Genomic DNA, 27538 nt, shown 5'->3' on the forward strand with positions numbered 1-27538 from the left:
AGCAGGTGGGCTGAGCTGGCTCCATCTTTAATGCATCATTCCTGGGGACAGGATGAGCCCCTAAGAATTGTGCAGTTCAAGGCTTAACTGTTAGCCAAGCCTCATCCCCAAATAGTCTCTTCTCCCTATCATCACCCTGCTTCATCCCAGGGTGGTGATAGGGCAGGGGCAAAGGAGGGAATTGAGAAGGACAAGGCAGCACGGAGTGAGAAGACCCAAGCCCCATGGGAGATAGGAGTCTATGGGCCAACAGTTGCTGCGGGGGAGGGGCAGGGGAGGGCATCTAGCAACACCAGGCTGAGGGCCATATCAATGCGTTCAGAATGTTGCCCCCAGGGCAGGAGGCACAGGCAACACTCAGCACTCTTCTGGGGGAGCAAGGAAGGAAGGCAAGATTCTGAAAGCACTGATACAGCTCTTAGCCAGGGGTGTTGGGTGCAGGTAGAATTAGGAAATGTGAGAGGATAGGGCTGGGAGTAAAGCGCTTTGTGGCTGCCCGTTTGGAAAACAAGGGCTTGAGGGTTGTTTGGGCTGCTTTGCAGCAGGCTCTTCAGTTAGGTCCCCGTTTTGGACATCCCTCACTCCTCTCTGCCCCCACCTTGGCCCTGGGACCATTGGCCCTGCAATGACAATGAATGCTTACTAGCTTGGTATGAGGTAATCTAGTAAGGAGACACCACTCTTTCCTAGCACCGAGGAACTGCCTGGTACCTGCCTATAACAGAGAAGTGTTTGGCTCCCACGGCTTACTCCTGCTCCCTAGAGTCTCCCTAACATGTCTTTCTCTCTCTCTCTCCCTGCAGTCCCACCCCCTGTACCTGTGTAATGCCAGTGATGATGACAATCTGGAACCTGGATTTATCAGCATCGTCAAGCTGGAGAGTCCCCAGCGGGCCCCCCGCCCCTGCCTGTCACTGGCAAGCAAGGTAGATTCACTCTCGACCCCACGCACACTCTGAACTTCACCTGGCGCCAGGCTGTGAGAGATCCCTGTGCTCTCTGGCCACGAGTCTCCTAGGAGTTATATACCTAATTCACTCAGGTTTTCCTAAGCCAAGACTGGTCTGAGAGGTGGAAATTCAGGCCTCTCTCCTTTCTCTACCACCCGTCTACCAACAGAACCTTTGACTGTCACTAGGACACGTGCCCCACCCCCATCTCCTGCCCCCATCTCCTAAACTGCTGCTCCTGCCCAGCCTCAGAGCAAAGAATAGCAGAAACAGAACCCATTGTTCCTACCCTTAAAACACTCCTTCTCTTCCTCCCAGATTGCAACCCAGTGGCCCCGCATATTTACGGGCACCATGGCAGCCTTTCCACAGTTGCGGGCTCCCTGGTTGCCGTGCTCCCCACTGGCCTCTACCTCACAGGCCCTGTAAACATTTGCATTTGTAATCCCTGCTTTAACGTTAGTTACTGTTTTCTGTGTGCTTACCATGTGCTAGGTGAGATGTGGGACAGGGTCTTTATATGTATAGTCTCATTTACCCTCCACAACAGTTAGGAAGCTAGACATTATTATTCCCTATTCGACTTGTAAGGCAAGTGAGGATCAAAAACTTAGTAACTCACCAGGAGGACAAGGCTAGGAAAGGCAGAGCTGAGATTTGAACTGAGTCTTATCCAGTTCTCAAACCGGGGCTTTTACTCTCTCTGCTCTGTTACCTTCCATTCTGGCCAGGAAGGCTAAACATACGTGAAAAGATTCTCATGGTAACATAAGCCAGAGTGTAGTTAGATTGTGTGTGGCATGGGCAGTCAGACTTAGAGGAGGGGGTCCTGCTCCCAGGGGTGGTAAGGGAGGAGGGTGACAGCTCTTACTTACCTGTATGCCTGCTCGCTGTACTCAGGCCTAGATCCCCTGGGGATTTCCTGATCCTTCTGAGGGCTGTTTACTGAGCCACGAGTCTCAAGGACACAGCCTGGGTTCTTATGTAATCCCACAGGGGGCAGGTATGTGAACAGCATTCTGATTGTGGCGCCCACAAGTAGGTGAGGATATTCTCCCAGCCTGGCCATGCCAGTGCAAAGGAGAACTCCAGGGGAGGTGGGAAATGGGGCCCAGGACACACCTGGAGGAACTGGAGGGTGTGGCGTCTCTGCAAGACTGTGAGGGCCCTTAAAGGCAGCAGAATTTTTGAGGCTGAAGTTACCCTGCTTCTGGCTATTTCATTTTCCTTGTTTTTCAAAATATAGGCAAATGTCATTCATTTAGTCATTTGACAGACAAGTGCTCACTGTTAGGTAGTGTGAATGTGAGTGGAGTGTGTATGTGTGTGTATGAGAGAGAGAGAGACAGAGACAGAGACAGACAGACAGAGAGAGATGGGGGAAGAGAGTTCAGAGAAGCTCTGCTGTTCTCCTAGAGCAGTGTATGATTTCACATACCGGTGAACACTTGGCAGCCTGTCAGGACGTGTCCACATATGAGGTTTTCTTCTCGCCCCTCAGAAGAGCACACTCCTGTAGGAGAATTGAGGTGTGGGCACAGACACTAGGAAGCAAGGGATGTGTGGTCAGTGCTCTTGGAGATAGTTTAACCTTGTTGGGCCTTTGTTTCCACCACCAGAAAATGGGACTTTTATTTCCTACTCCAGTGATTATTGTGAGGATGAAAACGATATGTGTCAAATGGCAATGGTGCCTGAGCTAAAACAAAACACAAAAAACATTAGGGGTTTAAAAGAAGTGCCTTGGCTACTGCCCTGTGACCTCTTCTCTCAGAGATCCTGCAGTCACTGCCCAGGCTGCTCCCCTGGCATCTCCCCCATCACTGGGCAGGAACCTCTGGTGGGAACTGCCTTAGCCCCAAGCTGTCCCTCTGGTCAGGTCCAAGGGCTTCCCTCAGATCTCATCCTTTGACCTGACCAAGTAGTTCCTACCTGGGATCCCCTGGCCCAAAGGAGTTCTGTGAAAGTAATGTGGGTCTTTGAGCTACTTCCAATATTTAAGAAGTCCCACAGGCTTAACTAAAATGTCGATTTTTTTGCTTTTGGTTGAAATTCTAACAGTTGAATGTGTTAATAAAAGTTATCTCATGGGAAAGTAAATTGTAATAAATGCAGCTAGTTTGGTAAAATATATTGTTTAAAAAATAGCTCAAGGTATGCATAGGTAAAGGTAGGTCTTTGGTGAGGAAAGTTTGAACACTGCTGACCTCAATCAGCTCGATTGGTGTCGGTGGTGCCATCAACATTGACAGCTGGGGCTCTCAAGCCAGACAGCGTAGGGTCTGAAGCCTGGCATCGCCACTGACCCTCAGTGTGACCGGGGCATTTTAGCTCATCTCTCTGAGCCTCTGTTTCCTCATCTGTAAAAGGGGCATAATAATGGGACTTACATCATAAGGTAGGCATGAGGATTTAATGAGACAGTTCAGAAGGAAGCTCTTAGCCTATGTCAAGCACATAGTTATCACTCAATAAATGATTGCAATATCACTATTGCCATCATCATCCCATGCTTTTATAATGAAGTTAGTTTTCTACTTTCATTGTTATCGCTCTTGATCTCTGAAACCCTCACCATAATTTTCTGGATTCTTCCATTCTTGTCACTACCCACCTCCCCCTATCCCGTCACCCAAACTGGTTTCTGTCCTGGGTTTCCTCAACTCAAAAGCGGGGCTGATGACTATTTTATAGAGTTATTGTGAGAAGTAAATGAAGTTATGTACGCAAAGAACATAGAAATAACTGAAAAAATAATAACTAAAACTTAAGGAACATTTACTATGTACTAGGCACTATTATAAGGTTTAATATGGATTGACTTATATCGTCCTCAGAACAACCCTGTGAAGTAGGTCCTATTATAATCCCCAGTTACAGAAAAGAAAAGTGAGGCACAGAACAATTATGTGACTCGCCCAGTCTCACAGCTAATAGTTGGTACCAGATTCAGGACTCAAGCCTAACAGTCTGGGCAGAGCGAGTCTCAATAAAGGTGATTTCCCTTCTTTTTCCTCCGACCTCTTCTACTGAATCTTTTCTGTCTAGCCCAGCCCAGCTAGTACACCAGGAGCAGAAATCCCTCCCTCCCGGTACGCTACCGCTACTGGGGTCTCTGTCCGCGTTTTCCACCCCAGGTTTCACAGAGGTGCCTTGGGGGAGGGCGAAACCAAGGATCTTTCTTACCCCCAGCCCCACCCTCAACCTCAGCTCACTTTGATCTGTTTTGTATATTGAAGATTTGTGTGTGTGTGTGTGTGTGTGTGTGTGTGTGTGTGTGTGTGGTGAGGAGAATAAAGCGAAGGGTTTTCTGCAGTGAAAAAAGGTTTGGAAACTACTCACCTATTTCATTCATTTGTACTCTAGAATGTTGTGATAAGCACTATAATTATATATAACTATATATATGTAGTTATAATTTTATATATATATATACCTTTTCTCCACAACTAGATTCTCTCTCTCTCTCTCTCTCTCTCTCTCTCTCTCTCTCTCTCTCTCCCTTTTCTCCACAACTAGATTATGAGTTATTCTGGCAGGCCTGGCTTGCCTGGCTTGCCTGGCTTGCTGCCCAGGGCTCAGTCAATCTTTGATGAGGAGGAGACATATAGATACTGCATCTGGAAAGGAAGATCTAAAGCCCAGAGATGTGCAGAGCATAGTACGGAAGTCCCGGGATGTGTTGGCTGCCATTGCTAGAGGTGGCAGGCAGCCTTGCTTGCTGCCCCCAGGGGGCTGGCTGACTCTGCAGCTCCCAGAGGTCTCTGGGCTGTCTTTCTAAGGCCCAGTCTTCCATTCCAGAGAGCCTGCTTGCCGCTCTGCTTTCCAGATTCAAGTCCCCGAAGAAGTGCTGCTTCTTCACCTCCCTCCCACTTTCTTTGGTGCAGGTGGACTGAAGGGAAGCGTGGATAGCCCCAGAGTGGGTTGCTATCTAGCCTCCAATCTTGCTTTTTGATTCCTAGAACTCTGGACACAGACACCCACTGCCTGAAAGTCCTGTTTGTTTCTCCTGTTGGCCAATTCTCTCTCTTTGATCACTTTTACAACTTTGTAATTATGGGCTGTAATGGGCTGGGATGTTTGAACGTCAGGGTAATTACTTTCCACTGTTCCTACCCCAATCCTTCAAAGAGAGGGGTGGGGAGGTAAAATCTCCAGAAGAGGAAGTCTGCACCCTCCCCTCATGTTCTTCCAGGCCGGGCTAGGTACAGGGTTCATTTTGGGGATGAGAAGCACAAGCCCCTGGCAGCACAGAGGATCAAGGAGTCTCAATTCTGTGACTGCTGGGGTGACCTCCACACCCCTTGGCCAAGTCCTGGACTATGAGGGTAGCAGTAGGAATCCCTCTCCTTTTCCCCTGGGGCTGCTCCCATACCCTGGCTTGGAGGGCTCTGAAGATTGGAGAGCTGCTTTTTGCCAGGGGTTGCCTAGGTGGGGTGGGCATCCTGGGAGTAAGTGGGCAGGAGGTGGATGAAGGCTGTGACCTCTCAACTTCTTCAGTAACTCCATTCTGGAGGCCTGTGAATTTCCAGTCAATGAGCCTGGCAAGCCTGGGCCCGGGCTGGGCCTGGGTGCTGGTAGAGGGCCCAGCCCAGCTCCTCAGGGACAGAAGGAGAGAAGAGGAAGTTACCCTCCTGACCAAAACAGGGCCCCACTTGAGTGTCTCCACCACTGTTTCCCAGCTCCCCTGTCTGCAGGCTGCCTGTTCTGAGGGGGCCCCTGGCCCTTCTGCTGCCTGGGGAGTGGGGAGCAGGGAGCGGGAGCCGCTCCCCTGGCCTGCCCGGCAGGAGATCTGCCCCAACAGGCTCTCCCCGGGAAGGGAAGCAGAGATCAAAGCACCGAGAGGGTGAGTAAGCCCCAGCACTGGCTCCTCTTCCTGCCACCACTACTTGCAGAAGGATTAACTCCTTCAGTGCCTGGAAGAGGGCCCCAGAGGCTCCGCAGACCCCTCTGAGCATGAGGGTCCAGCCTGATGCCATTACAAGATGAGCTTTCAGTCGGGAAGAAGGCTGGAGGTGGCTGTGCTGGGCAGGGAGACCTGACACTAAGGCTGGGAGCAGTGTCTGTCTGTTGGTCCTTTGCCCTTGTGCCTCCATCTCACCTTTGTCCCTTATCTCCTTTCTCTAACCCCTCACCCAGAGCCCCTAGAGTCCTACTTTTAGTTCTCTTTCTGCCTCTGCTCTGACTGGTTGTCTAGATTCTGCTTCCCCAAGCCTTCTCCTGGAGCCTTGGTGAGCATGCATGTGCACGTGTGCACAGCTGTGTCCTCGTGGGAACAGCCTCTCAGGTCCCTCCCCACCTAAGTCTTTAGTGCCACCCTCAGGGAAGGGACAAAGGGATAAAGCACTGGATAGGGACTCCATTAAGTCCTTGAATTGGAGCCAGAGAGAGTTAGCAAACTAGAGTGCAGCAAGGAGAGAGAGCTCAGGAGATGGGCTGAGCCTGGGGCCATGGAGACCTTGGTTGGGAGCAGTGTCCCAGGCTCTTGGAACTTTGCCTGAGCTGGGGGGATGCCCTGCAGGCTTCTCTGGTCAGGCACGGCTGGGCCCTGGAAGGCCCAGCTCTATTCTGAAGGAGCTCTCCACCTCTCTGCAATTCCTCTCCCCTTCTCAGTACTGGGGACTGGTCATCCCCCACTCCCTGGGAGTGCTGGTCACTCCCTACTCTGTTTTCATATTTCTTAGTGAAGGCAGACTGATGGGACCCTGAAGGCAGGGTCTTATTCGTTCTTAGCCCTAAGCCCAGCTCACCACCTTGCTCAGGGTTTGTTCCACTACGAAAGGAAGGATTGACTATTGTCCTTGAAGGCAGTGAGACCTGGGTGAGCTCAGGACAGGGCAGGGGATCCTAGTCCTACTGACTCCTTACATGTGGTATGTATGTATGTGCAGAGGTGCAGTATGCACAGGATCCTAGGAAGGAGTGGGTGTGTGAGGAGGTGAGGCCGGGGCTCAGCTGGGCTGTGTCTTTCTCTGAACCCAGCGGGACCTCTGCCATGTGTCTCTGCAGGCTCGAATGGCAGGTGAGCGAGGAGCCAGCGCCGTCCTCTTTGACATCACTGAGGACCGAGCTGCTGCTGAGCAGGTACCCAAGGATATTGGGATGTTTGAGGAGAGGGCTGCGTGGAGGAAAACAAAGGTACCAGGGGAAGAAGTCAGAACACAGCAGCCCTTGTGGGCATTTTCCCTCCTGCAGCTGCAGCAGCCCCTGGGGCTGACTTGGCCAGTGGTGCTGATCTGGGGTAACGATGCCGAGAAGCTGATGGAGTTTGTGTACAAGAACAGAAAGGCCCATGTGAGGATCGAGCTGAAGGAGCCCCCAACCTGGGTAAGCACGCCGGATCTCTAGACCCCAGCACCTCAGCCCCAGTTTGTCTCATGGCAACTCCTACCAAAAGCCCTTAGACTCCTGGAGTCGAAGAGACCTAGAAACCCTCTAGGCCAACTTCATCCACTAGCTGTGTGTCTCTGGGCAGGTTTCTTCCCTTCTCTGGGCCTCATCTACAGAATAAACAGATTGGGCCAGCTGAGTTTTAAAGTTGTTTTCAGCTCTGTAGTTTCATGGCACAGACTAGCCGAGCCAGAATGAAACCCTGGCCACTGAGCCCCGGGCTCTTAGTGGCTGGTGTTTCTCTGCTGGCTGAAAACCTCACCCAGCTGCTACCTGGGTAGCTCCGTCCTCTCAGAGGGTCCCTTTCCCCTTTTCCCCAGGCACACAGGTCTTTAGATAATACCTGTCACAGCTGACATCTGGAGGACCCTCTCTTATGAGTGCCTGTGGGGAGAGAGGAGCCATCTAACCCCACCTGCGGGTTCTTCCCTCTGCTCGAAGACTCAAGGGGACCTTGAGTGTCTCCTGGGCTCCTATGTGCCTCTCAAATTGGCCCAGATCTTTCTAGAAGTATGACCCTTTCCCTCTCTGCTCGCCCCCCTGCCCCCCCTCCCCAGCCAGATTACGATGTGTGGATCCTCCTGACAGTGGTGGGCACCATCTTTGTGGTCATCTTGGCTTCAGTGCTGCGCATCCGGTGCCGCCCCCGCCACAGCAGGCCGGTGAGCAGGGTGGACTCCCTGGTGGAGGTGGGCATGTGTCTGCGTGTAGAAGGGTGGGGAGCAGGAAGGGAAAGTGTGGAAGGAAAGTGCCTTCATACCCGTACAACAGTTTATATCTAAATACATTGGCATCTGACTTTGTCGATTTCCAGCAGCCTCTCTCCGTAGGTGTGCTCATTCATTCATTCATTCATTCATTCATTCAATTATTCATTCAGCAAATACAGTGCGCTCTCCCTCATATGCCAGGTATTCTTTCTCTTGAGAGCTTTCATTTTAGTAGGAAGAGACAGATAACGAACAAAATAAATAAGTAAAAAATATATATAGTATTTTAGATGGTGATAAGTGCTAGGGAGAAAAGTAAAATGCAAAAGGGGACAGGGTTCCCTTTTTAAAGTGAGGCCAGGAATCCTCACTGAGAAGATGACACGACAGGAAAGACCCTGCCTGCGTGAGGGGGTGACCTTTGCAGATATCTGGGGAGAAAGTGATCAAGTGGAGAAAACCATAGTGTGATGGCCTTGAGGCAGAAGCCTGCCAGGATGTCTGAGGAGCAGTGAGAAGACCATGTGATTGGAAGGGAGTGAGTGAGGGCAGAGCAGGAGGTGAGGACAGAGTCTGTGAGGGCCCAGTTGTTTTGAAGTGTTTAGGCCATTGTCGGGACTTTGTTTTTTACTCTGGGTGAAATGAGAGCCATTGGAGGGTTTTGAACAGAACGAATGCCATCATCAAGTTTTAAAATGATCCCTCTTGTTGCCTCGAGGAAACTAGATCACAGGGAGGCAAAGCTGGAAATAGAGAAAGCAACTAAGAGGCTATTACGTGAGTCCAGGTGACCATAATGGTAGCTTGGGTTAGGGAGGTAGCAGTGAAAGGGGTGAGATTTAGTTAGATTCTCAGTATATTGTGAAGGTAAAACCAACAGGTTTACTAATGGGTTCATCATGGAAAATGAGAGGAGTCAAGAATGGCACCAAGATTTGTGACCTGAGAAATTAAAAGAATGGAATTGCCATTCACTGGGACGGGGAGGGCTGGGGAGGACAGGTATGTGGTTAGGGGTGATTAGGGAGTTCAGTTTGTGGCACATTAAGTTTGACGTGCCAATTAGATATCTAATCTGAGATGTCAAGCAGGCAGGTGGATAAAAAGTGTCTCTCATGGGTCATCGAGGGAAGGAGAGCTCGATGAGTAGGAGAGGGTGAGAAGGCTTGGCCTGCTTGGCAGAACCATATATGAGCTCGAAAGGGACAAACTCCTAAGAGTAGTCAATTGGCCATGTGCCCTATCTGGGTGACTGAGAACCAAGTACAAGCTGGGGTCCAGGGGTAAGGAGAAAGGAGCCCTTGTCCCATTCTGAGCCCCACCCCTCTTCCCAGGATCCCCTTCAGCAGCGAACAGCCTGGGCCATCAGCCAGCTGGCCACCAGGAGGTACCGGGCCAGCTGCAAGAGGACCCGGGCTGAGTGGCGAGACTCAGCTAGCAGCTGCAGCTCAGCCCCTGTGTGTGCCATCTGCCTGGAGGAGTTCTCTGAGGGCCAGGTAAGGCATGGCTCGTGGTTGACCTCTGTGGCTAGGCTGGGGAGGGAAGCTCAAGCTTCGAGGAAGAGACACATAAGGCTGGTATGGGTGCTCTGGCTGCATCTGTGTCCTATGTATCCTGCATGGGGCAGAGGTAGGTGACAGCCCTGACGTTTGGTTATTTTTCTGGTCTTCCAGGGAAAGAGAACAATTGTTTGTTGAGTGTGTACCATGTGCCAGGCTCTGCAGTGGGTACTTTAGATGCATTATCTCCTTTTAGCCTCATGACCACGTGGCGTGAGGGTAGATTAGTTCTTTGTTCTTAGTGTAAAGCAGAAAACTGTCTGTTAAGAAACTTGCCCAAGGTCATATGCAGCTACGTGGCAAAATCCAGGTTTACTTTATACCAAAGCCCATGCCTTTTCTATTCTATTAGGAAGTCTTTTGCAAGTAGATGATAGCAAGGAGAGGCCAGAGGAGTGTCTTGGTTCCCGGACAATCCTGTAGCTGCAGATAACTTTGGTTCAGACCTCCTTGTTTTCTCCAGGAGTTACGGGTCATTTCCTGCCTCCATGAGTTCCACCGCGCCTGTGTGGACCCCTGGCTGCATCAGCATCGGACTTGTCCCCTCTGCATGTTCAACATCGTAGGTAGGAGGTGGGCCAAGGACTCTCCTGCGTGCAGGCAGATGGGTCCAGAACATGACTTCCCTCTGGGAAAGGGTTTTGCCTTGAAGCTGGGGAGAAATCAGCACTGCCTCAACAGTGTTTTAAGTTGTACACTGTTCAGGGGTGCCTCATCTGAGGAAGAGGGCCATTCACACTGTAAACATCTTTATTATTTAAAAAAATATTTGCTTTTATAACAACTTTGTTGATTGTAAATCTGGATGATTTATATTTTCTCACAATAAAATATCCTATTCTAACAAAACCAAGATATTATGACAATTTTCTAAAAGATATAAAGTATCTTGAGGAAAGAGAGCTTTTTTCTAATTCACCCAAAGGAGCAGTGTTGGCTTGCAGTGGCCTTGGGTGAAAGAACCCCAAATGACTGATGGGAGAAGGAAATGTTGCAATGCACAGTGGAACTCCCAGGGGACAACCCGACTGGAGGGAGCAAGGGCATCCCAGGGCACAGTCAGGTTAGGAATGTCCTTGGGCCCCCAAACTCTGACTGAGCTCACAGGCTATGCAGGCTCAAATAGGTACGCTATCGCCACACCTTTCTGAATGCACCTTCTGTGGGTTTGTACCAACACCTGTGCTCTTGGTTCTTTCTTCCAGAGGGAGATTCATTTTCTCAGTCCCTGGGATCCTCTCGATCTTACCAGGAACCAGGCCAGAGACTCCACCTTATTCGCCAGCATCCCGGCCATGCCCACTACCACCTCCCTGCTGCCTATCTGCTGGGCCCTTCCCGGACTGCAGTGGTTCGGCCCCCACAACCTGGTCCCTTCGTACCATCCCAGGAGCCAGGCATGGGCCCTCGGCACCACCGCCTCCCCAGAGCTACACATCCCTGGGCTCCAGGCGAGCAGCAGCGCCTGGCAGTGGCTCAGCACCCCTTGACACAGGGTTGGGGGCTGAGCCGCCTCCAATGCACCTCGCAGCACGCTGCCGCTTGCCCGGCACCCCCACGCCGGGCCAGGCCTCATGACACCAGTGGGTCTGGAGAAAGCTACTGCACGGAACGCAGTGGCTACCTGGCAGATGGGCCAGCCAGTGACTCTAGTTCGGGGCCCTGTCATGGCTCTTCAAGTGACTCAGTGGTCAACTGCACAGACGTCAGCCTACAGGGCATCCATGGCAGCAGCTCCACCTTCCGCAGCTCTCTGAGCAGTGACTTTGACCCCCTGGTATACTGCAGTCCTGAAGGGGATCCCCAGGTGGTGAAGACTCAGCCCAGCATGACCTCTCGGCCTCGTTCTTTGGACTCAGTGGTACCCAAAGGGGAAACCCAGGTTTCCAGCCACGTCCACTACCACCGCCACCGGCACCACCACTACAAAAAGCGCTTCCAGTGGCATGGCAGGAAGCCTGGCCCAGAAACTGGGGTCCTCCTGTCCAGACCTGCCATTCCTCAGACACAACCCGAGCCAGATCTGCCTGCTCCTGATCAGCAAGCTGCCAGATCCAACACATCAACCCCTTCAGGGCAGCTCTCCTACCCACAACGACCCAGGGCCCTCACGGAGCCAGCCCCAGGCCCAACTGATGCTTTCAGCCCCAGTCTCAGTCACAGCGGCCTATTCCACTTGAAAAAATACAGCCTCCCTGTCCGACACCCACAGAGGAAACGGCGGGGGTGTCCCTCAGAGCCCACCCCAGCCTCTCGGCCCCAGGACTTGACTGCACACCCAGTTTGCCAGACTTTTCCACATTATGGCCCCAGCCTGGCATACCCTTGGTCCCCAGAGGTCCACCCATTGATCTTCGGACCTCTGGGCCTGGACAGGAGGCTGCTCCCAGAAACTTCAGGCCCCTGTTACTCAAGTTCACAGCCAGCGTGGTTGTGTCTGACTCCACGCCAGCCCCTGGGACCACACCCACCTGGGGACAGGCCTTCTGAATGGAGTTCTGGCACCCCAGAAGGCAGGCCATGCCCTTACCCACACTGCCAGGTGCTGCCAGCCCAGCCTGGTGAGTTTTCAGGGGAAGTGGTGGGGAGAGGAGACTAGAGCTGGATATTGCAGAATGAATGAAGTCAGACAACAAAGGGTTGATGGAAGCTGAGACGTGTATATCAAGGACGACATTCAAAATACTGAACAACTGGTACAGCATAGGATGCTGGCTACAGTGCTCTGCCTCTGGCAGGTGTTACTCCTTTGGTTGCCAGATCACAGGAAGTTCTCAGAGAAGTCCTAGTGTGGCTGAGACATCGAAAGTCCTTGGTTTGGTTTGGGGCAGCAGCTCAAATAGAAGTTTTTATATTTTAATACTTGGTACAGGCATACCAAAACATACAGCTCAATATTAGCTTTAAATACAAAGACGGCCAAGAAGTGTTCCTTGCCCTTGAGGAGAGCATGGAGGAGAAATAATTACTGATATCCATAATACTAGGCCATATGAGAAAAACTATGTGAATGATGCAAAAAGGAAAAAAAAAAAAAAGAGATAATGCGTGGTTCCCAGCAGCCCCCTGGGTCCTTAAGTTTCCTCCTCTCTCCTGGGGTAAAAGATTAGCTAGGGCTTCCCTGTTAATAAGACCGACCTAATTTTCTTGGGGGCTCAGTGCATCCCTATTACTGTATTATATAGCTGACTGTGATTATGTAAATCCTCAACTTTAACTTGGTATTTATTTGCTCAAATCCTCCTCTTCCAGAACCTTCCACCTCCTGCTCTTCCCCATCTTCTCCCATTGTGTGGATGACACATTTCTTTGCCTACAGACATCACTAGGAAGATCCTTCCATCCCAAAAGGGGAGCCAGAGGTCCTAAAGTATAAGACCTCAGGGAACTCTATAGGCAGGATCTGAAAGCTGCTGTCATCCATCCATCCATCCATCCATCCATCCATCCATCCATCCATCCATCCATCCATTCATTTCTTCTTTCTTTTTCCTTTCTGTATTATGTGCTTGCTATTTGCTAGGTTCTGGGCTAGGTACTGAGGACATGGAAGTTGTCAACCAAGAGATCCAAGTCTGGAGAAGACAGGCATGCAAACAGTTACAGTAGAGAAAATAATCACTGTCACAGAGCCATGAAATGCAGACTTTGGCCATGCGTTTGATGATTCCATTGGGTCCCTGTCATGTGTGTACTGTACTCTCAGTACTGCCGGTGATAGACTACCACCCCTCGCCCCCAAACTCAGAACTAGTTTCAGTGCCGCCTTCTTCCCCACTTCCCAAATCCGGTCAATGCCAGGTTTTGTTAACTATCTCTGCTAGCTTTATCATATTCTCTTCTGGTACTTATGACCCCTGCTTATGTCCTAGGTGCAACCTAAGGGTCGGGGCAGGAGCCTCCTAGATCTTCCTTTCCCTCTTACAGGGCCATGAAGTCTGGGCACTGGCCATCCAGTGTTATGTAGTGGAGAATTGTGCAGCACAGTTACCCCACCCACCTACCCTCCATACTGCTGCCAAGGTCAACTGTCCAGAAAAAGTCAAATGTTCCGTTTTGTCCACAGTAAAGAAAAATCCAAGCTGGTTTGGCCTTAAGGCTCTAGCACCATGTAGCTCTCATCTTCCTTCCCAACCTAATTTTCCACTCTTCTCCTTCCTTTCCCTTGCCCCATGTTTTAGCCAAACTAGGTCAACACCTCTTGCAGTTGCTGTGGCCCAGAATATTCTTCTGCCTTCTTATTCCCATAAATCCAATTCTTACCTATTCCTGCAAGACCAGGTCACTTATCTGCACTTTCAGGAAGCCCTTCCTGATTGCTCCACTTGGACGTGATCTCTCCCCTTCCCCTATTCATCTCTTATGACCCCAGTCCTATCTCACTGGCATAATTGCCATTTGCATGCATACTTTCTCTCCTACAATGTTGTAAAGTCCCTGCTTATTCTTTTTGGCCTTCTGTTTGGCACTTGTGGCAGGCCAGATTCATGAGTATTTAATAAATATTTATTGGGAGAATGAATGAATAGTAAGTATTGGTAACACACTCTTTATTATATATGTTTCTCTTTGTCTGGATTTGTTTTCTTCTTCCTGTGCCCTTCTCAGCTTTCAATCTAATCACTCCTTCTGGACACATTCCCTGCTCCTCCCTCTCTGTGGTTCCTTCCCAGCCATACTCTCCTGCAGGTGGTATAATCAAGGGGCTGGCCTGACCCTCAGTGACCTCTCTCCTCCCTTCTCTCTAAATGCAGGGTCAGAGGAGGAGGTTGAGGAGCTATGTGAACAGGCCGTGTGAAACGTTCAGGCCTACCTCCAACCAAGAGTGTGCTCCAGATGACTTGGGGCGCTACCTGGCGCAGAGTCCTGCTCCTGAGAGAAGAAAGAACCTCCTGGAACCACTAGAAGAAGAATGGTGATAGTGGGTGGTAGGAGGTGTTGTTTCCTGCTCCCAGCTCCGGACCTTGTCTGCAGAACACATCTGCAGCACAGCAAGCCTCTGTCCAGCAGGGAACCAGCTACTGTGTGGGCTGGCTCCCTTGAAGGCTGTTTTTGAGAACAGGAAGCTTGTATGGGTAGATAGGTGTTTATAAAGGTGCTGCTCCTTCCCCCAGCCACAGCAGGTCTCCCTGATCCCAAGCCTCATGTGGGTCCAGCCAGTGGGTCCAGCTGAATGTATGACCCCTTCTCACCTCCTTCGTTGGATGAATCCTGCACACCAGCTTTAGTTCCCTGGCTCTTACCATTTTCCTTCTTTGCAAAAGGACCAGGAGCATAGTGAGCCCTGAGCCTTAAAAAAAAAAAAAAAAGGTGGGGGCTCTGCAACTTCTCCAGGCAGTAGCTGCCCTGGTATATAACAGAGTATGTTTTCCCCTTCTTGTCCTTAATTTTCAGATACACTGTATTAAGTTAGAGGGGAGGCTCTGGGAAGCCAGAGTGTGGAGTTCTCTCCCCGAGGTGATACAACTTGAAGAACCTGGGATGGAGCCTCTGAGCTCCAAACTCCCTTGTCACTCTAGCAGCCCCTGTTTCCCTGGGAGTCGCGGGGTGGAGATAGTGGGAGAGAAAAACTCTTCCTTGGAGATCTGCTATCTCAAAGTCCCGCAGCGAGCAGAAAGAAGAGGATTTCTGCTGGAGTTCATCTAGGAAGAGGGAGGATGGATTGAAAGTGGAAGAGGCTTAGAATTACAGCTGGATAAGGACAACAAGGAATTTTTCTCCAGAAGTTTTCTCTCAGAGCAGGCATGGGGAACAGGGGAGAACAAAGGAAAAGCAAAGTGGGACCCTTGGGTTTAGATGGCCCAGAGGCCTAGCTTCCAGTATAAGCCATACAGGCCAGGGACACACAGGCAGGTGTGCATATGAGAGTGGAGTTGAGAGTAGAAAGTCTGGTCTGAGCAGCTAGTACCAAGTGGGCAAGGGCTGAGGGGCCTCCTTAGGGTGACATTCACCCCAGGACAGCATGACCATTGCTGGCCTCTCAGGCATTATCCCATTTGGAATGTGAATGTGGGAGCAAAGTAGGCATAGGATCCCACCTGGGACTCTTCTTCCCTCAGAGTCAGTGGGGAACTAGCACTTAGGCACCTACATGGGTATTTATATCTGAACCAGACAGAAAGACGCTTGAATCAGGCACTATGTTGAGAAATGTATTTATTTGCTAATATATTTATCCATAAATGCCGTCTGGTCTCGTAGTTTTGTTCTCTCATGACTGTCACTCGGGATAACAACTTCGTCTTCTACATCAACAGAAATGAATTCTGATTCAGAGGCTAGCCCCTAATTTATGAAAGGATAGGGTAGAGTGGTAAGCCCCTAAAAGCATAGTTAAGTGAGATTTGGGAAGGAGAAAGCATGACTGGATTCTCGCTGTGGTTCAGTCATTATCTGTATTATTATTGTACTGATTACTTCACACTTTAATTTATGGTGCTTCAGTAACTCTTTTTGTGACCTCGGGCTCATACTGTACCTCACTTTTCCTCCCATAAGATGGGTCTACTTCAGAGTTGTTGCAGAGCGCCCCTGAGATAAAAGTGAAATCATGTTCCAAAGTGGCAAGTATTCAGTGATAGACAACATCCTAACCTCAAGTCACACAGCCCAGCTGAACACACACAAGAAGCAGGCCTACCTTGAAAAAGCTGTTTCAGTTAGGGGGTCTGGTTGAGAGGACAGAACAGCAGGGCCTGAAACTATTTATATCCCAAAGCTCCAATCAGATAAACACAAATGACTGTGCTCTGCCTACACATGGGACAATTGTGGATCAAGAGAGCTGGTGCTGTGTTGGTGTGAAGAATTCCACAGGGCCTGGAGAAGCCTTTGCTTTCCTCATAAAAGTATATTCCCCTTCTGCTGCTCCGGGAAAGGTTTGGTAGGGGTGTTGGTGGTCTGGTGCCGTTTTGAACCACAGAGAAAGGCATTTAGCTTCATACAGGGTAAAATGAAAAAAATAATAAAGGACACTCAATCTCCTACAGATGTTCTGAAGTAAAGAAAATGTCTAAATGCTAAAAGATACATAAAGCATAAATTATCAGCTGGAACGAGGAAACGTATGTAAAGAGTTTTAAAAAATAATTAAATATGCATTTTTTCCGCCCTGCTGTCTGCTCTCAGGCCAGCATTCCTGTGGACAGCAAATGGACACCCTATAATGCTCTCGCAGTTAGGAAGGAGAGGCTGTGACTGGGTTTCTTTCCGTCTCCGCAGAGATAATCGAGAGGGAGACAGTGGACTCTCTAAGGCCCTGCACTTTTAAAAATAGGAAGACAAAAAAGAATGTCGGCTGTCATCCCGAATCCTCCTAAGGGGACCGGCAGCCGGCCTGGTGCCAGCGGCCTAGATCAAATGGCCCGCGGCGTGGCGTGCTCCCGCGCAGGCGCCAGCCGCGCCGCACCGCCCCTCCCCCCACGAGGCCCGCCCACAATTCCCAACGGCCGTCCGGGCCTCGCCCACGCGCCAGCCCAGGTGGCGGGGGCGCGCGCCCGCCCAGGTGACTCCCGGCCAGCCCCGCCTTCAGGCGGGAGAAACCATCTCAAGGCGAGGGGAGAGACGGAGACCGCGGCCTCCCACACCGGAAGCGGAAGTCTGGGGCATCGGAAGTGGTGGGCATTCTGGGTAATTTGCTGTTTATATTCTGTGGGTGAGGTACCCGTGGCGAAGTTCGGTCCTCTTCTGTTGGAGACTATGGCTCTGGAGACGGTGCCGAAAGACCTGCGGCACCTGCGGGCTTGTTTGCTGTGTTCGCTGGTCAAGGTATGCATCGGGATCCTGGTTGTAGGAGCGATGGGGACCCAACCTGGGGGAAGGAAGGTGGAACGGGATGCGGGAAGCTGCAGGACGCCATTGTTTACGTCGGTAGGAACAGAGCTTGCAGTGTTGGGCGCGGGCGGTCTTACGTGCCTTTGAATGCTAAGCACTTAGCCCAAGTATGACCCTTAACAGACGTTCAGCGAAATTCTGTTAGAGCCGAAGAACACTGGGAGTCAGAGAAGGGTGGGAATCTGCAGCTGAGAGAGTAGTTGGAGAGGATGCCTGACTCTGGGAAAGGAATAGATAAAACGCAGTTGTGAACAAGAGAGGAAGGAGTGTAAGGATGAGGCTGTGGGAGTGGTGAGTGGCGAACCTGATGAGACTGGATGAGACAGTCAATGTAGGGAGCCTTCTACTGGACCAGGTAGAGGTATGGAGAAAGCTGCTTTTTTTTTTTTTTGGTCTTGTTCATGTTCACTTCTGTCCTTTCAAAAAAATTTCTCTCGCAGACTATAGACCAGTTTGAATATGACGGTTGTGACAATTGTGATGCATACCTTCAAATGAAGGGTAACCGAGAGATGGTATATGACTGTACCAGCTCTTCCTTTGATGGGTAAGCCCTTTTAGATTTCCTCATTCACTTCTGCATTACCCTCACCCAACCCTACTCCACCAAGTAAATGTGGAGCAGGCTTTCTAGACCATAATCCTGTCCAGTTCAGTGGCCATTAGCCACTTGTGGCATTGAGCACTTGAAATGTGGCTAATCCAAAGTGAGATATGCTTTAAGTAAAATATACATTGAATTCCAAAGACAGCACAAGAAGAAATAATGTAAAATAACTTAATATTTTTTGTATTAGATCTCAAAATGATGATATTTTGGATATGTTAGGTAAAATTAAACATGGTTATGAGAAAAGTTAAAATAAGTTGTGTAGCTTTCATTATATTTCTGCTGGACAGTTCTTCACTAGACCGTCAGCTCATTGATGATGGTAGGGACTTGTACACCAGGACCTGACACGGGGTCTGGAAGGAGGTTACGGATGTTTAGTAAATGTTTGTTGAATGCAAGAGGATCCTTTTTGAAAATGAAAAAAAAGAAAGGTACAATAATGGGGAATTACAGCTCCAAAGTGATGCATTTAGATAGCTCTGAGGGGCCCTGCTAGAAAAGCTTTCCCTTATTGAGATTGTTCATTAGGGAGAAGAGGAAATGAGATAAACGTTAAGTGGTCAGGTCTCAATTTTCCTTCTCCAAGGTAGGAGCCAGAGGGTGGTATTCTTTAAAGAAGAACTATTCTTTCTTTTAGCCTCTAGGCTAGTTAGGGTTGACACACAAACTGGATTCAAACCCAGTATTTGCTAAAGTTCCTTTAAAGTGTGCCAACTCTATTCCTTCTTTGATTTATTTTATGGAAGAATAAAGGATTGAGCAAAAAAAATTGTTGTAGAACCTTTACTTTCTATATATGCATGTGCACACTCAATATTTTAGTCTCTTCATTTTTCAGCACTGTTTAAAAATAACAGACCAAAATGGAGTCACTTTTGCTAAACCATGTCACCAAACCAAAACTTAATAACCAACCTAATCAAAGTTTCAGGAGTGGAATTTTAAGGCAGTCAGTTTTAAACCCATCAGTCTTGGGTTTCCTCTCCCAAAACTTTGTGCTAGATGAGAACAGTAAAGAGGGCAGTTCCCTTAGTCTTCTCTTCTATAATAGGCAAGGCTTGGGCTGACTTTATTTTTTCTTCCTAGAATTATTGCAATGATGAGTCCAGAGGACAGCTGGGTTTCCAAGTGGCAGCGAGTCAGTAAGTAACTCCCTTTCTGTTTATCCTGGCCTAGTCGTGGTGGTGTTGCTGTCCAGTGGGGAAGTGGCCTCAGTGAGACAGATGGGGTTGTAGGAAAGACAAGGAAAGTGCTCTGGGTTTTGTCATTTAACATTTGTAGCCAGAAGTGATTGCTTTTGTAGCATTTCTTTTAGCTTAAAGCTTCCATTTGGTCTTTACTCTTAATTCACTCTCACTGCAATCTCTTTTCTTTCAGGTAACTTTAAGCCCGGTGTATATGCGGTATCAGTCACTGGTCGCCTTCCCCAAGGTAATAACAGTCATAATAACAGCCAATGTTTATTTACTGCGCCAAGCAAGTGGAAGTCCTTTATGTGTATTAACGTCAGTCCTTTCAACTCTACAAGGGTCCCAGGCACAGAGGTTAAATAACTTGCCTGAAGTCACCCAACTAGTAAGTTTGGAGCCAGAATTTGAACCCAGGCATTTTGGCTTCAGAACTCTTCCTTTTAACAACTACAGTGTGTCTCTCTTTTTCTTCTCATTCCTACCAAGTCATTGCCAAACACCTAGATCTTCAGGGTAACAAGCCAATCACTCAGGACTATCTGATAAGCAGTCTAGGAACTCCAGTTTTGTTTAGAGTCCTCCCTCTTCCAAAATGGTGGCGGAGAGACCTTCCTGCACAGAACTGTTTTCTTTTTCTGCTGCAGGAATCGTGCGAGAGCTGAAAAGTCGAGGAGTGGCCTACAAATCCAGAGACACAGCTATAAAGACCTAGCAGGACGCGTGGCTGCCAGTGTCTTTGCCACCACCTCTTACCTCTGCTTATTTATTGTTGTGAAACCAAATGGACAGAACTCACCCTCCAGTTCTGAAACTCAGCAGAATGTTGAGTGAACAGCACAGCGTGTTCCTGGGCCATTTTACTTTCTTTGGACTATTGGCGGGGTGGGAGTGGTTTGAGTTGGTGGATTAATAGAGTCTGAATTGAGTGGGGACTAGGATGCTGGTTTTCCTACCCACAGCCCCATTTCCCATGGGCAGGACTTGGGTGTCAAATGCCAGTAAACATATCCCCTGACATATCTTGCCGTCTCTTTCTTAGCTGGTCATAGTAAGAACTCGCTCTATAAGCACCTTCCCAGAGGCCCTTCTTCTCCCTGTTACCTGTCTCTGTGTGCTCCCTTGGGTCTCATTGGAAAGTCTGCTTTCCTGACGACTCTAGGCAACCTTATCCTGGTAGTCCTGATGTCCAGCAGTTGCCACCTTCTGTCCTCTAGACCAGGCACAGCGGATGTCTCTTGAAATCCTGAGACTTCTTAATATTCTTTTCCCCTTGCCCATGTTTAATACTTTTATTTTTTCCTTCCTTGTCTGTTTTCTTTTTACTGCTCTTCCTGTAACTTAGGCCAGCCAGTGGCACTTCAGACTTCTCCCTCCCCCAGTTACCCACATTCCACCTCATTCCCCTAACTGGAGACCCTCAAGTGGCTGCTGGGTCTTGGTCGGCTAGTTTGTGCCACCATAGGTAGTGGGTCTCTCTTTTTCTGGCCTAGCAGGGGGCCCTAAATGATGTCATATTACTGGCCAAGGTAAGTTATCGGTTTTGGAATTAAAAATTTACTATAAATTCTCAGTTTTTTAATTTCCACACACACAAAAATCCTCTTAGTATTCCCATTTTGATTTCCTTGTTTCTTGTTCTCTGTAAAACAAGAATGATTATACTCTGCTCTATGCCTTAGGATTGTTATAAAAATGAAGCAATGTGAAAATTCCATAACAATTTTTATAAAAGGTAAAATTCATTTGCTCTCCTTTTGTTAGTCATTCAATATAAAATTTATGTGCATAGTCAATCACAATAGTGAGAAAAGCCCAGAATCACCACTGCAGGTTGAGCTCTGACTCATTAGCTGAGGTGCCTACACTAGGGCTTTGTGTCTTTTAGCCACCTGGTGTTGCTAGTGAGTCAGTGTCTCAATACAGATGGCCTGGAGTGTGTGGGAAGGTGGGAGAGATGCTGACTCCCCAGAGACCACCCCTCTTCCCTTTCCTTGTCCTGGCAGGCCCATGGGAAGGAAGCTGGGATTGGCCCAGGCTGCCCATGACTCCACTCACAGGTCCTCCTCAAACCAGAACCATTTTCTCTGATTGATACCTTCAAGTTCTGAAGGAATGATCTGTTAACCCCAGTTCCAACTGAGTTTTTCAAGGATTTTCCCAGCTCAGCAAACCGAAAGAGCCCCAGTGGTGGTGGTTTCTACAGTTTCAATCTGAAAGGAGCTTTGGGAAGCAGCTTACACCTGGCTAGAACTTACATCCCAGAGGGAAGAAGTGGGTTTCAGCAAGAGCGCCTAGGCCTGTGCAGCCAACACCCAACTTTCACTGGCTTTCTCAAAAAGTCCCTTGGAAATCCCCAGTTGTCGTCCTGTGTGCTGACCCGGACGTGGCTGCTTGGTGAGAATGGAAACAGTTGTGGGGAGGGGAGGCGAGAGGAGCTGTGCACAAATAACCACACTCAGGCTGTCTCAGCCCCACTGAGCCGGGACCTTAACTGTCGGCCTTTCAGGAAGCGAAAGACAGGCACTGGTGCCTGTGGGGGAGGGGTGGCCAGTTGCAGTGACCAGATTTCACAGATTCAGTGTGCCAAGCAGGGTCTGGAAGCTGCTTCTGAATTCACTTTCATTCTTTCTGGACCCTGAGCCTGCTTATGGTTCCACTTAGCAGCCTAGATAGGAAATAAAGTTCCAGAGTCCCATCCTCTGCTGGGAGCCCAAAGAAGCGAAACAGGGATTTGATTCTTCAAGGCTCCCTGGGAGTGAGCAGTGCTGTGTGGAAGAGGTTTTAAGTGTTAGTACTGCTGTGCCCTGTGCATGTGCCTGTCAAAGTTTCAGTGCTGTTCTGACTGCTGAGGTCCCACATATGCCCAGGGTTTTGGTATCTTGATCTGGTTTGGTTTCTTCAGAAAGGCAAAGACTCTGCCTTAGTTCAACAAGGACAGACTCAAGTCAGATTAGAAACAGTAGTGACCAGGCTACTTTCCCCTTGCCTGCTTATTCTGTATTCTCCACTCCCTACCCACCACAGGGTTAGAGTGTCTCCCCAAAATGGACTAAGTGGCAGTGCATTGCTGAATGAAGCCAGTCCACAGCAGGGATCGGTAGCTGATAGAACAAGGGTCAGAACATTCTGGTCTTGGGGGAGAGCAGTTTCCCCATCTTTTCCCCAAGGATGGGCTGGTGAGAGCCAATACTCACGCTGGGCTCTTCAAGTTTGGGGACTGAGGCCTTACCCCTCTGGGCATGGCCACTACCTTCTTACTCCCAACTTGTCTATACAACCTGCTATTTACTCAAATCCCTTCCTGACACCTGATCTGTGTGTGCACATAAGAGACAGGTAATGTTTAAGAACAGACTAATAACATCTTACTTTGTCTGAAAAGTCTGTTTCAGGTTTAGTATCAGTAAAATCTTTCATTTAAATAGCATTTTACAGTTAACAAAAGGGCTTTCATGTCCATTTTCTTATTTGATCCTTACCAAAGCCTGTGTCACGGTTATCCTTACGCAGTGCCAAAGAGACTGAGGCTCAAAGAGTTAAAGTGACTCGGTTATGATCAAGTAGTGGAGGCTTAGCTGAAAAACTACATAGCCCACACCCTGCCCTTTCCGACATTGTTATCCCCAAATGCAGCAGGTTTGCTCCTTTTGTGAATATTCCACAGAACCAGCGTGAGGCATCAGCTTGCTGAGTGAAAATCATACACATCCCGACACGTTCGTTGAGCACCCCCAATTACCCTACCCCTACCACCTACATCTCTAGCCCCCAAGTCTAAAATTAGCCAAAGATAGGGAGGCAGTGTGGAGAAACGGCCTGAGGAAGAGAACCTTGGGACTTACTCAAGGATCCCTGTGCTGAGCACTGGGAAACGGGTCCAGTCCTCCAGTTCTCTTCTGGCTGCATCTCGTGTTCCACTCCAGCAGCTCCTAGGTGTCGGCTGGCCCCCTAACTGCTCCTGCTTTTCTCTACTCACCACCTCCCTCCATCTGCAGCCCACTTGTGGCACCTTCACTCCCCACTGGAACACTGAAACTCATGGTGAAGATACTCATATCTAACTCGGGGCACTGTCCCTGCCTCGCAGCCCTGCTGCTTTCACCACCCACCAGCCATGACTTTTCTTAGTCACTTTACTTCTCTAAAACAAAGTTTCCTTTCTGTACAATGCAGTTGGCAAAACACTGGTGTTAAGTGGCAGAGTAGTGGTTACCTGTGAAAGGTAGGGGTGGAAGAGGGCATGAGGGGCTCCTAAGATGCTGGTTATCGTCTCTTGATCTGGATGCCGGTTACTTAGGTTGGTTTACTTTCTGAAAGTTTGTTGAATTATATACTCATGATTTGTTCACTGTTCTGTTTGTATGTTATACTTTATATAAAAGTTCACTTAAAGATGCAGTTGGCAGTCTCAGTCCTAGGATGGTTCTGAGAATCAAATACATTAATTAATTCAGGTGACAGCAGTTTGAGAGCTGTAAACAAGTAAGTGTAGCTGAAGGATTGTCATGATCCAAAGTTATCCACCTCTAGATAAGTCCTGGATGTGGCAAGACTCTTATTTCTCCAGCATTATTGTTCAATAGATGTTCCAATACATGTATCATATATAAATATATCAAAACTGAAACATTTTCCTTCAAGCACCATGGCTTTTTATTTTAATCTCTGTTCTCTCATTTTTTTACAACATGGTTTTTTTTTTTTTTTTAATATATACGTCCTTGCTAATTGGATTCTGGATATGATTTAGCCTCTACTTGGCTCAAAGTCATTGTTATAAACCTTCGTTTTTGTATCATGTTGTGAAATGATTCTGGGACTGATTATTTTCTGCCTCTTGGATTCATGTCAGCCTGTCAGCTGTCACTTCTGCCTCTTATGTGTGGCTATCACACTTCCAGTCTTGTTTGAGCTAGAACAGACAGCCATGCTTGGTAAAAATTGCTGTAGTGTGAGTCAGTAAGGCTTAGACTGAGGAAGAAAGCACATGGCTGCCTGCCTGGGCCTTGGGCTCAGAGAACTTCACCAGTGGAGGGTGAGGTCTGGAGTGTAGAGGCTGTAGAAGGAGTGAAGGCAGATCATGCAGATCATGTGATGGCCGGGAGAATCATGACTTAGGCCAGCCCTTCACTTTAAGGGTGAGAAGAAAGTCCTAGAGACAGTGGTCAGCCTGACCTCAAAAGGGGGTTCCTGCTACTTTGTATGTCCCACACTTCCCGGCTCAATGCCTTTTGCCCACAGATGCTGGTGCTTCTCTTTGCTTTAAGATCTCAGGAAGCAGGAACTGAGCGCAGAGAAAGCTGCCCATGCTGCTGGCACCAAGATGCCAGATCGTCTGAGAAATACGCTAGAAAATATCTCCCCTCCAGACCTCGGCACTCCCATTCTCAACATGCCCCTCCAGAGTGGAGGGCAGGCATTATGGGGTCATGGGCAGAGGATGAGAAGCCCAAGCTTTCCTTGCAGGTCCATCCCACAACAGAGGGAGGCCTGGGCCTGAAAGAAGTCAGGGAACTGGCAGGCCCATTTCAAAAACTCCTATATGCCGCTTCCTGCCTGTGTACTCTTCTTCCTCCAAACTGAGCTCTCTGTGCTACAGAGAGAACATGAGAGAAGGGAAGAGACAACTTCAGACACCAGGGTGAGGGGACTCCAGCTTCTCTTCAAAATGGATTCCTCACTCTCTTCCCCAAACCCAGCAACTGCTACCTTTTCAACCCCAGCCCCCATCCCGGAAAATACCTGGAAGGAAGTGAGTGCTCTGAGGCCACTAGCCGGAAGAGGGGGTTTAACTGTCACCTCGTCCCTGGGGGCTTGAGTAGCCTTGAATATCCGAGGTCATAGGGGAAAATGCAAATCCATGCTTTGGAGAGAAGAACTCCACAGAGAGGAAGAGGGTGGCAGCCATTGCCTAGCCTTCCTCCTGGGCATGTGGTCCCAGCAGGGGCTGGGGAGGCCTGTGGCCAGGGCAAGATCACAGGCTCTGGGAGAAGCCAGCAGCTGCCCCCACCCTACGCAGGCAGCTTCAGCACTGGCACTTTCCCTGGGCAGCTGAGTAGACTCACTTCCTCAGCTCTGCACCCCAGGGGAGCAGGGACATGGGGGCGGGGTCTGGAGCTCAGTGGAGTCAAGCGGAAAGATGAGATGGACGAGGTCAAGGTGGGCATGTCACATCCCTGGTGGATGAGCTTGGGAAAGTCATGTCTATTCTGCTTCTATAGCAGGTAGGACAAAGCTTACCCCTCTGGCCTCCACCCTTCTCCTTCCTGTTATAGACACCACAGGCCAGAATTGAGAACCACATGGTGTCCTTGCAAAGGGATCTTTCACAGCAACTGGGAAGCAAGAATATGAGTGAGGAGCAGCCTTTGGGTCAGTGCTTCTACAACAATAATCTATTATTATATCAGTATGGCAATTACCAGTTTCAAAACCAGCCACCTTCATTACTGCATTTTATCCTCAGTACCACCCTGTGAGGCATTCTCCCCCTTTCACAGAGGAGTGATGAGTTTTAGTTACATCACTTGCCCAAGGTCAGTGGCCAGGCAAGGCTATGCTGGTGTCTGAGCCCAGCTGCCCTTATGGCCTCCCTTCAGTTCTGCCACGGCAGATGGGGATCTAGGGACCATGACTGAAGCAGGGGTGAGGGGGTCCTCCTTGTTTTCCTTTTGACCCCTTGAGCCCCAACCTGTAGATGGGGCTCTTGAGGGTGCAGGTCTACTAACTTCAGAACCGAGGTGTTTGGGGGATGAGGGCCACACCACCTTCCTGTGCTCACTCACCCTTGGACCCTTCCCGGAGGGCTGGGGCCCCTGCCCTGTCCTCCACACCCCCCTCCCCATTTTGCCCCAGTCCTCTTACCTCCTCCCCACGCCCAGCCACTGCCCCATGACGCAGCTGCCCTTGCCTCATTGGCTAGCTTGGGAGCATTTGCCCTTATTTGGCCAGGCAGCTCCTGGCCAGGCCTCCACCCCCAGCCCAGCCCCCGCGGGCTTGTCTCTCTCACTTCGTCTTTTTGAGGTTTGGCTCTGGGGCCCTGGCAGGCGTCACTTCAAACGCACTTTCTGGTTGAGTCACTTTTTAACGGCTCCAGTGCTGTGAGCTGCTGCTGCTGCTGCTGCTGGGGTTGCTGAGGCCCCAGCCCTCGAAGTCAACCCTCCCCCTTCTGACTGCTTAATAGGCTCTGAAGGAAGGGGCTGGGGTGGGTGGCCATTCACTGTTGGACAGATTCTGCAGACCAGTTGGTAACCCACTGAGACCCCTCGACTCCCCCCAGTCACAAGTGTAGGGGCAGGAAAGTCTGCCTTGAGTTCCAACCACTGCTTTTTCCAACCCCCTTCTTGCACCTGGCTTTGTGAGGAGACAAGCTGCATGTCCACCATTTATGGAGTATCCCCTCTGAGGTGTGCTAGGCCTGGTTCTTTTGGGGGCCATTTGAGTTGAGTGCCTTAGGGAGACAGAAACTATGCAGACTGTTGGCTGATTTTCAGGAAGGTGAAACTTAACCTCACTGAATTCCGGTTCCTCATCTCTGAGATGGGGAGACCATTGCTTACATCACTGGGTCAGCATGATGATTAAATGAGGTTCAGATCGAATGTGTTTTTATAAAGTTCTCTAGATGTGTTGGCTGCCGCCCTCTCCCCGCTCCTATCTCAGGATGTGGAATGTGGAGGTGAAGGAAGAAACAGCCAGAGACCTTCAGGGGGTAGCCTTCACAGAGCTCTCTGTTCTTTCCACCCCTCACCTTCTGCTTCTCTAGCTGTCCCTGGGATGTGAGGAATCCTGAGGGGGCAGGATGCTGGCAGGAGGGGACAGACAGACAAAAGAGTCCCCGCAGCCCTGTGCCCCTTGTTCCCAGCCAAAATAAAGGGAGGATTCCATTCCAGATCCCTTCCTAGTCTCCTGCTTTCTCTGAGCTAAGGGCGGTCTGCCCCTGAGACAGCTGGAGAAATCCATGGCCTGCCCAGTAGCTGGGCAGGTCTTGGAACACAGGCCTTGCCTCTTCCTCTTCCGAGGTCCCTGGCCCCTCTTGCTCTGGGGGACTTCCTAGAGTACAAACAGGTCCTTTGGTCAACCTCCTCCTCAATTTTATAGAAGATAGAAAGGCTGAGGGTCAGGGGCTGACTGGGTGACTGGCCCAAAGTTACACAGGATGGGGACTAGATCCCTAGTCTCCTGTCCTCCAATTTTGCCCTCTACTTGGTGGTCCTGATGTTGGAGGTAGAGAGTTAGGCTGAGAATCATGGTGGGTTCCAGGCAGGGATGCCCTCTCAGAGGACGGACGGAC

General features: G+C 49.6%; 2 protein-coding genes across 2 annotated transcripts in view; both read left to right on the plus strand.

Annotated features, from left to right (window-relative positions):
- RNF43 (ring finger protein 43) overlaps nt 1-15795 on the plus strand; it is a 63412-nt gene extending 47617 nt beyond the window's left edge. Inside the window, exons 2-9 of the mRNA XM_011375081.2 lie at nt 804-926; nt 6960-7034; nt 7146-7277; nt 7898-8002; nt 9385-9546; nt 10073-10175; nt 10815-12170; nt 14364-15795. Of these exons, the coding sequence (XP_011373383.1) occupies nt 804-926; nt 6960-7034; nt 7146-7277; nt 7898-8002; nt 9385-9546; nt 10073-10175; nt 10815-12170; nt 14364-14407 (2100 nt within the window). The 3' untranslated portion in view covers nt 14408-15795. The remainder of the gene's footprint in view (nt 1-803; nt 927-6959; nt 7035-7145; nt 7278-7897; nt 8003-9384; nt 9547-10072; nt 10176-10814; nt 12171-14363) is intronic.
- Nucleotides 15796-17207: 1412 nt separating this feature from the next.
- Nucleotides 17208-20987, plus strand: SUPT4H1 (SPT4 homolog, DSIF elongation factor subunit). Its single transcript, XM_011375083.2, has 5 exons — nt 17208-17376; nt 17883-17989; nt 19142-19197; nt 19433-19486; nt 19890-20987. Exons 1-5 carry the CDS (start codon nt 17308-17310, stop codon nt 19955-19957), a joined length of 354 nt encoding a protein of 117 aa, XP_011373385.1. The 5' UTR covers nt 17208-17307; the 3' UTR covers nt 19958-20987.
- Nucleotides 20988-27538: the final 6551 nt, after the last annotated feature.

The sequence above is a fragment of the Pteropus vampyrus genome, unplaced genomic scaffold (assembly GCF_000151845.1).
Source record: "Pteropus vampyrus isolate Shadow unplaced genomic scaffold, Pvam_2.0 Scaffold261, whole genome shotgun sequence".
Lineage (NCBI taxonomy): Eukaryota > Metazoa > Chordata > Mammalia > Chiroptera > Pteropodidae > Pteropus > Pteropus vampyrus.

Coding starts and splice junctions, on each gene's coding strand:
- SUPT4H1 (XM_011375083.2), top strand. CDS start 17,308: ATGGCTCTGGAGACGGTGCCGAAAGACCTGCGGCACCTGCGGGCTTGT. Junction 17,990..19,141: donor ACCAGCTCTTCCTTTGATGG/GTAAGCCCTTTT, acceptor TTTTCTTCCTAG/AATTATTGCAATGATGAGTC. Junction 19,198..19,432: donor TTCCAAGTGGCAGCGAGTCA/GTAAGTAACTCC, acceptor CTTTTCTTTCAG/GTAACTTTAAGCCCGGTGTA.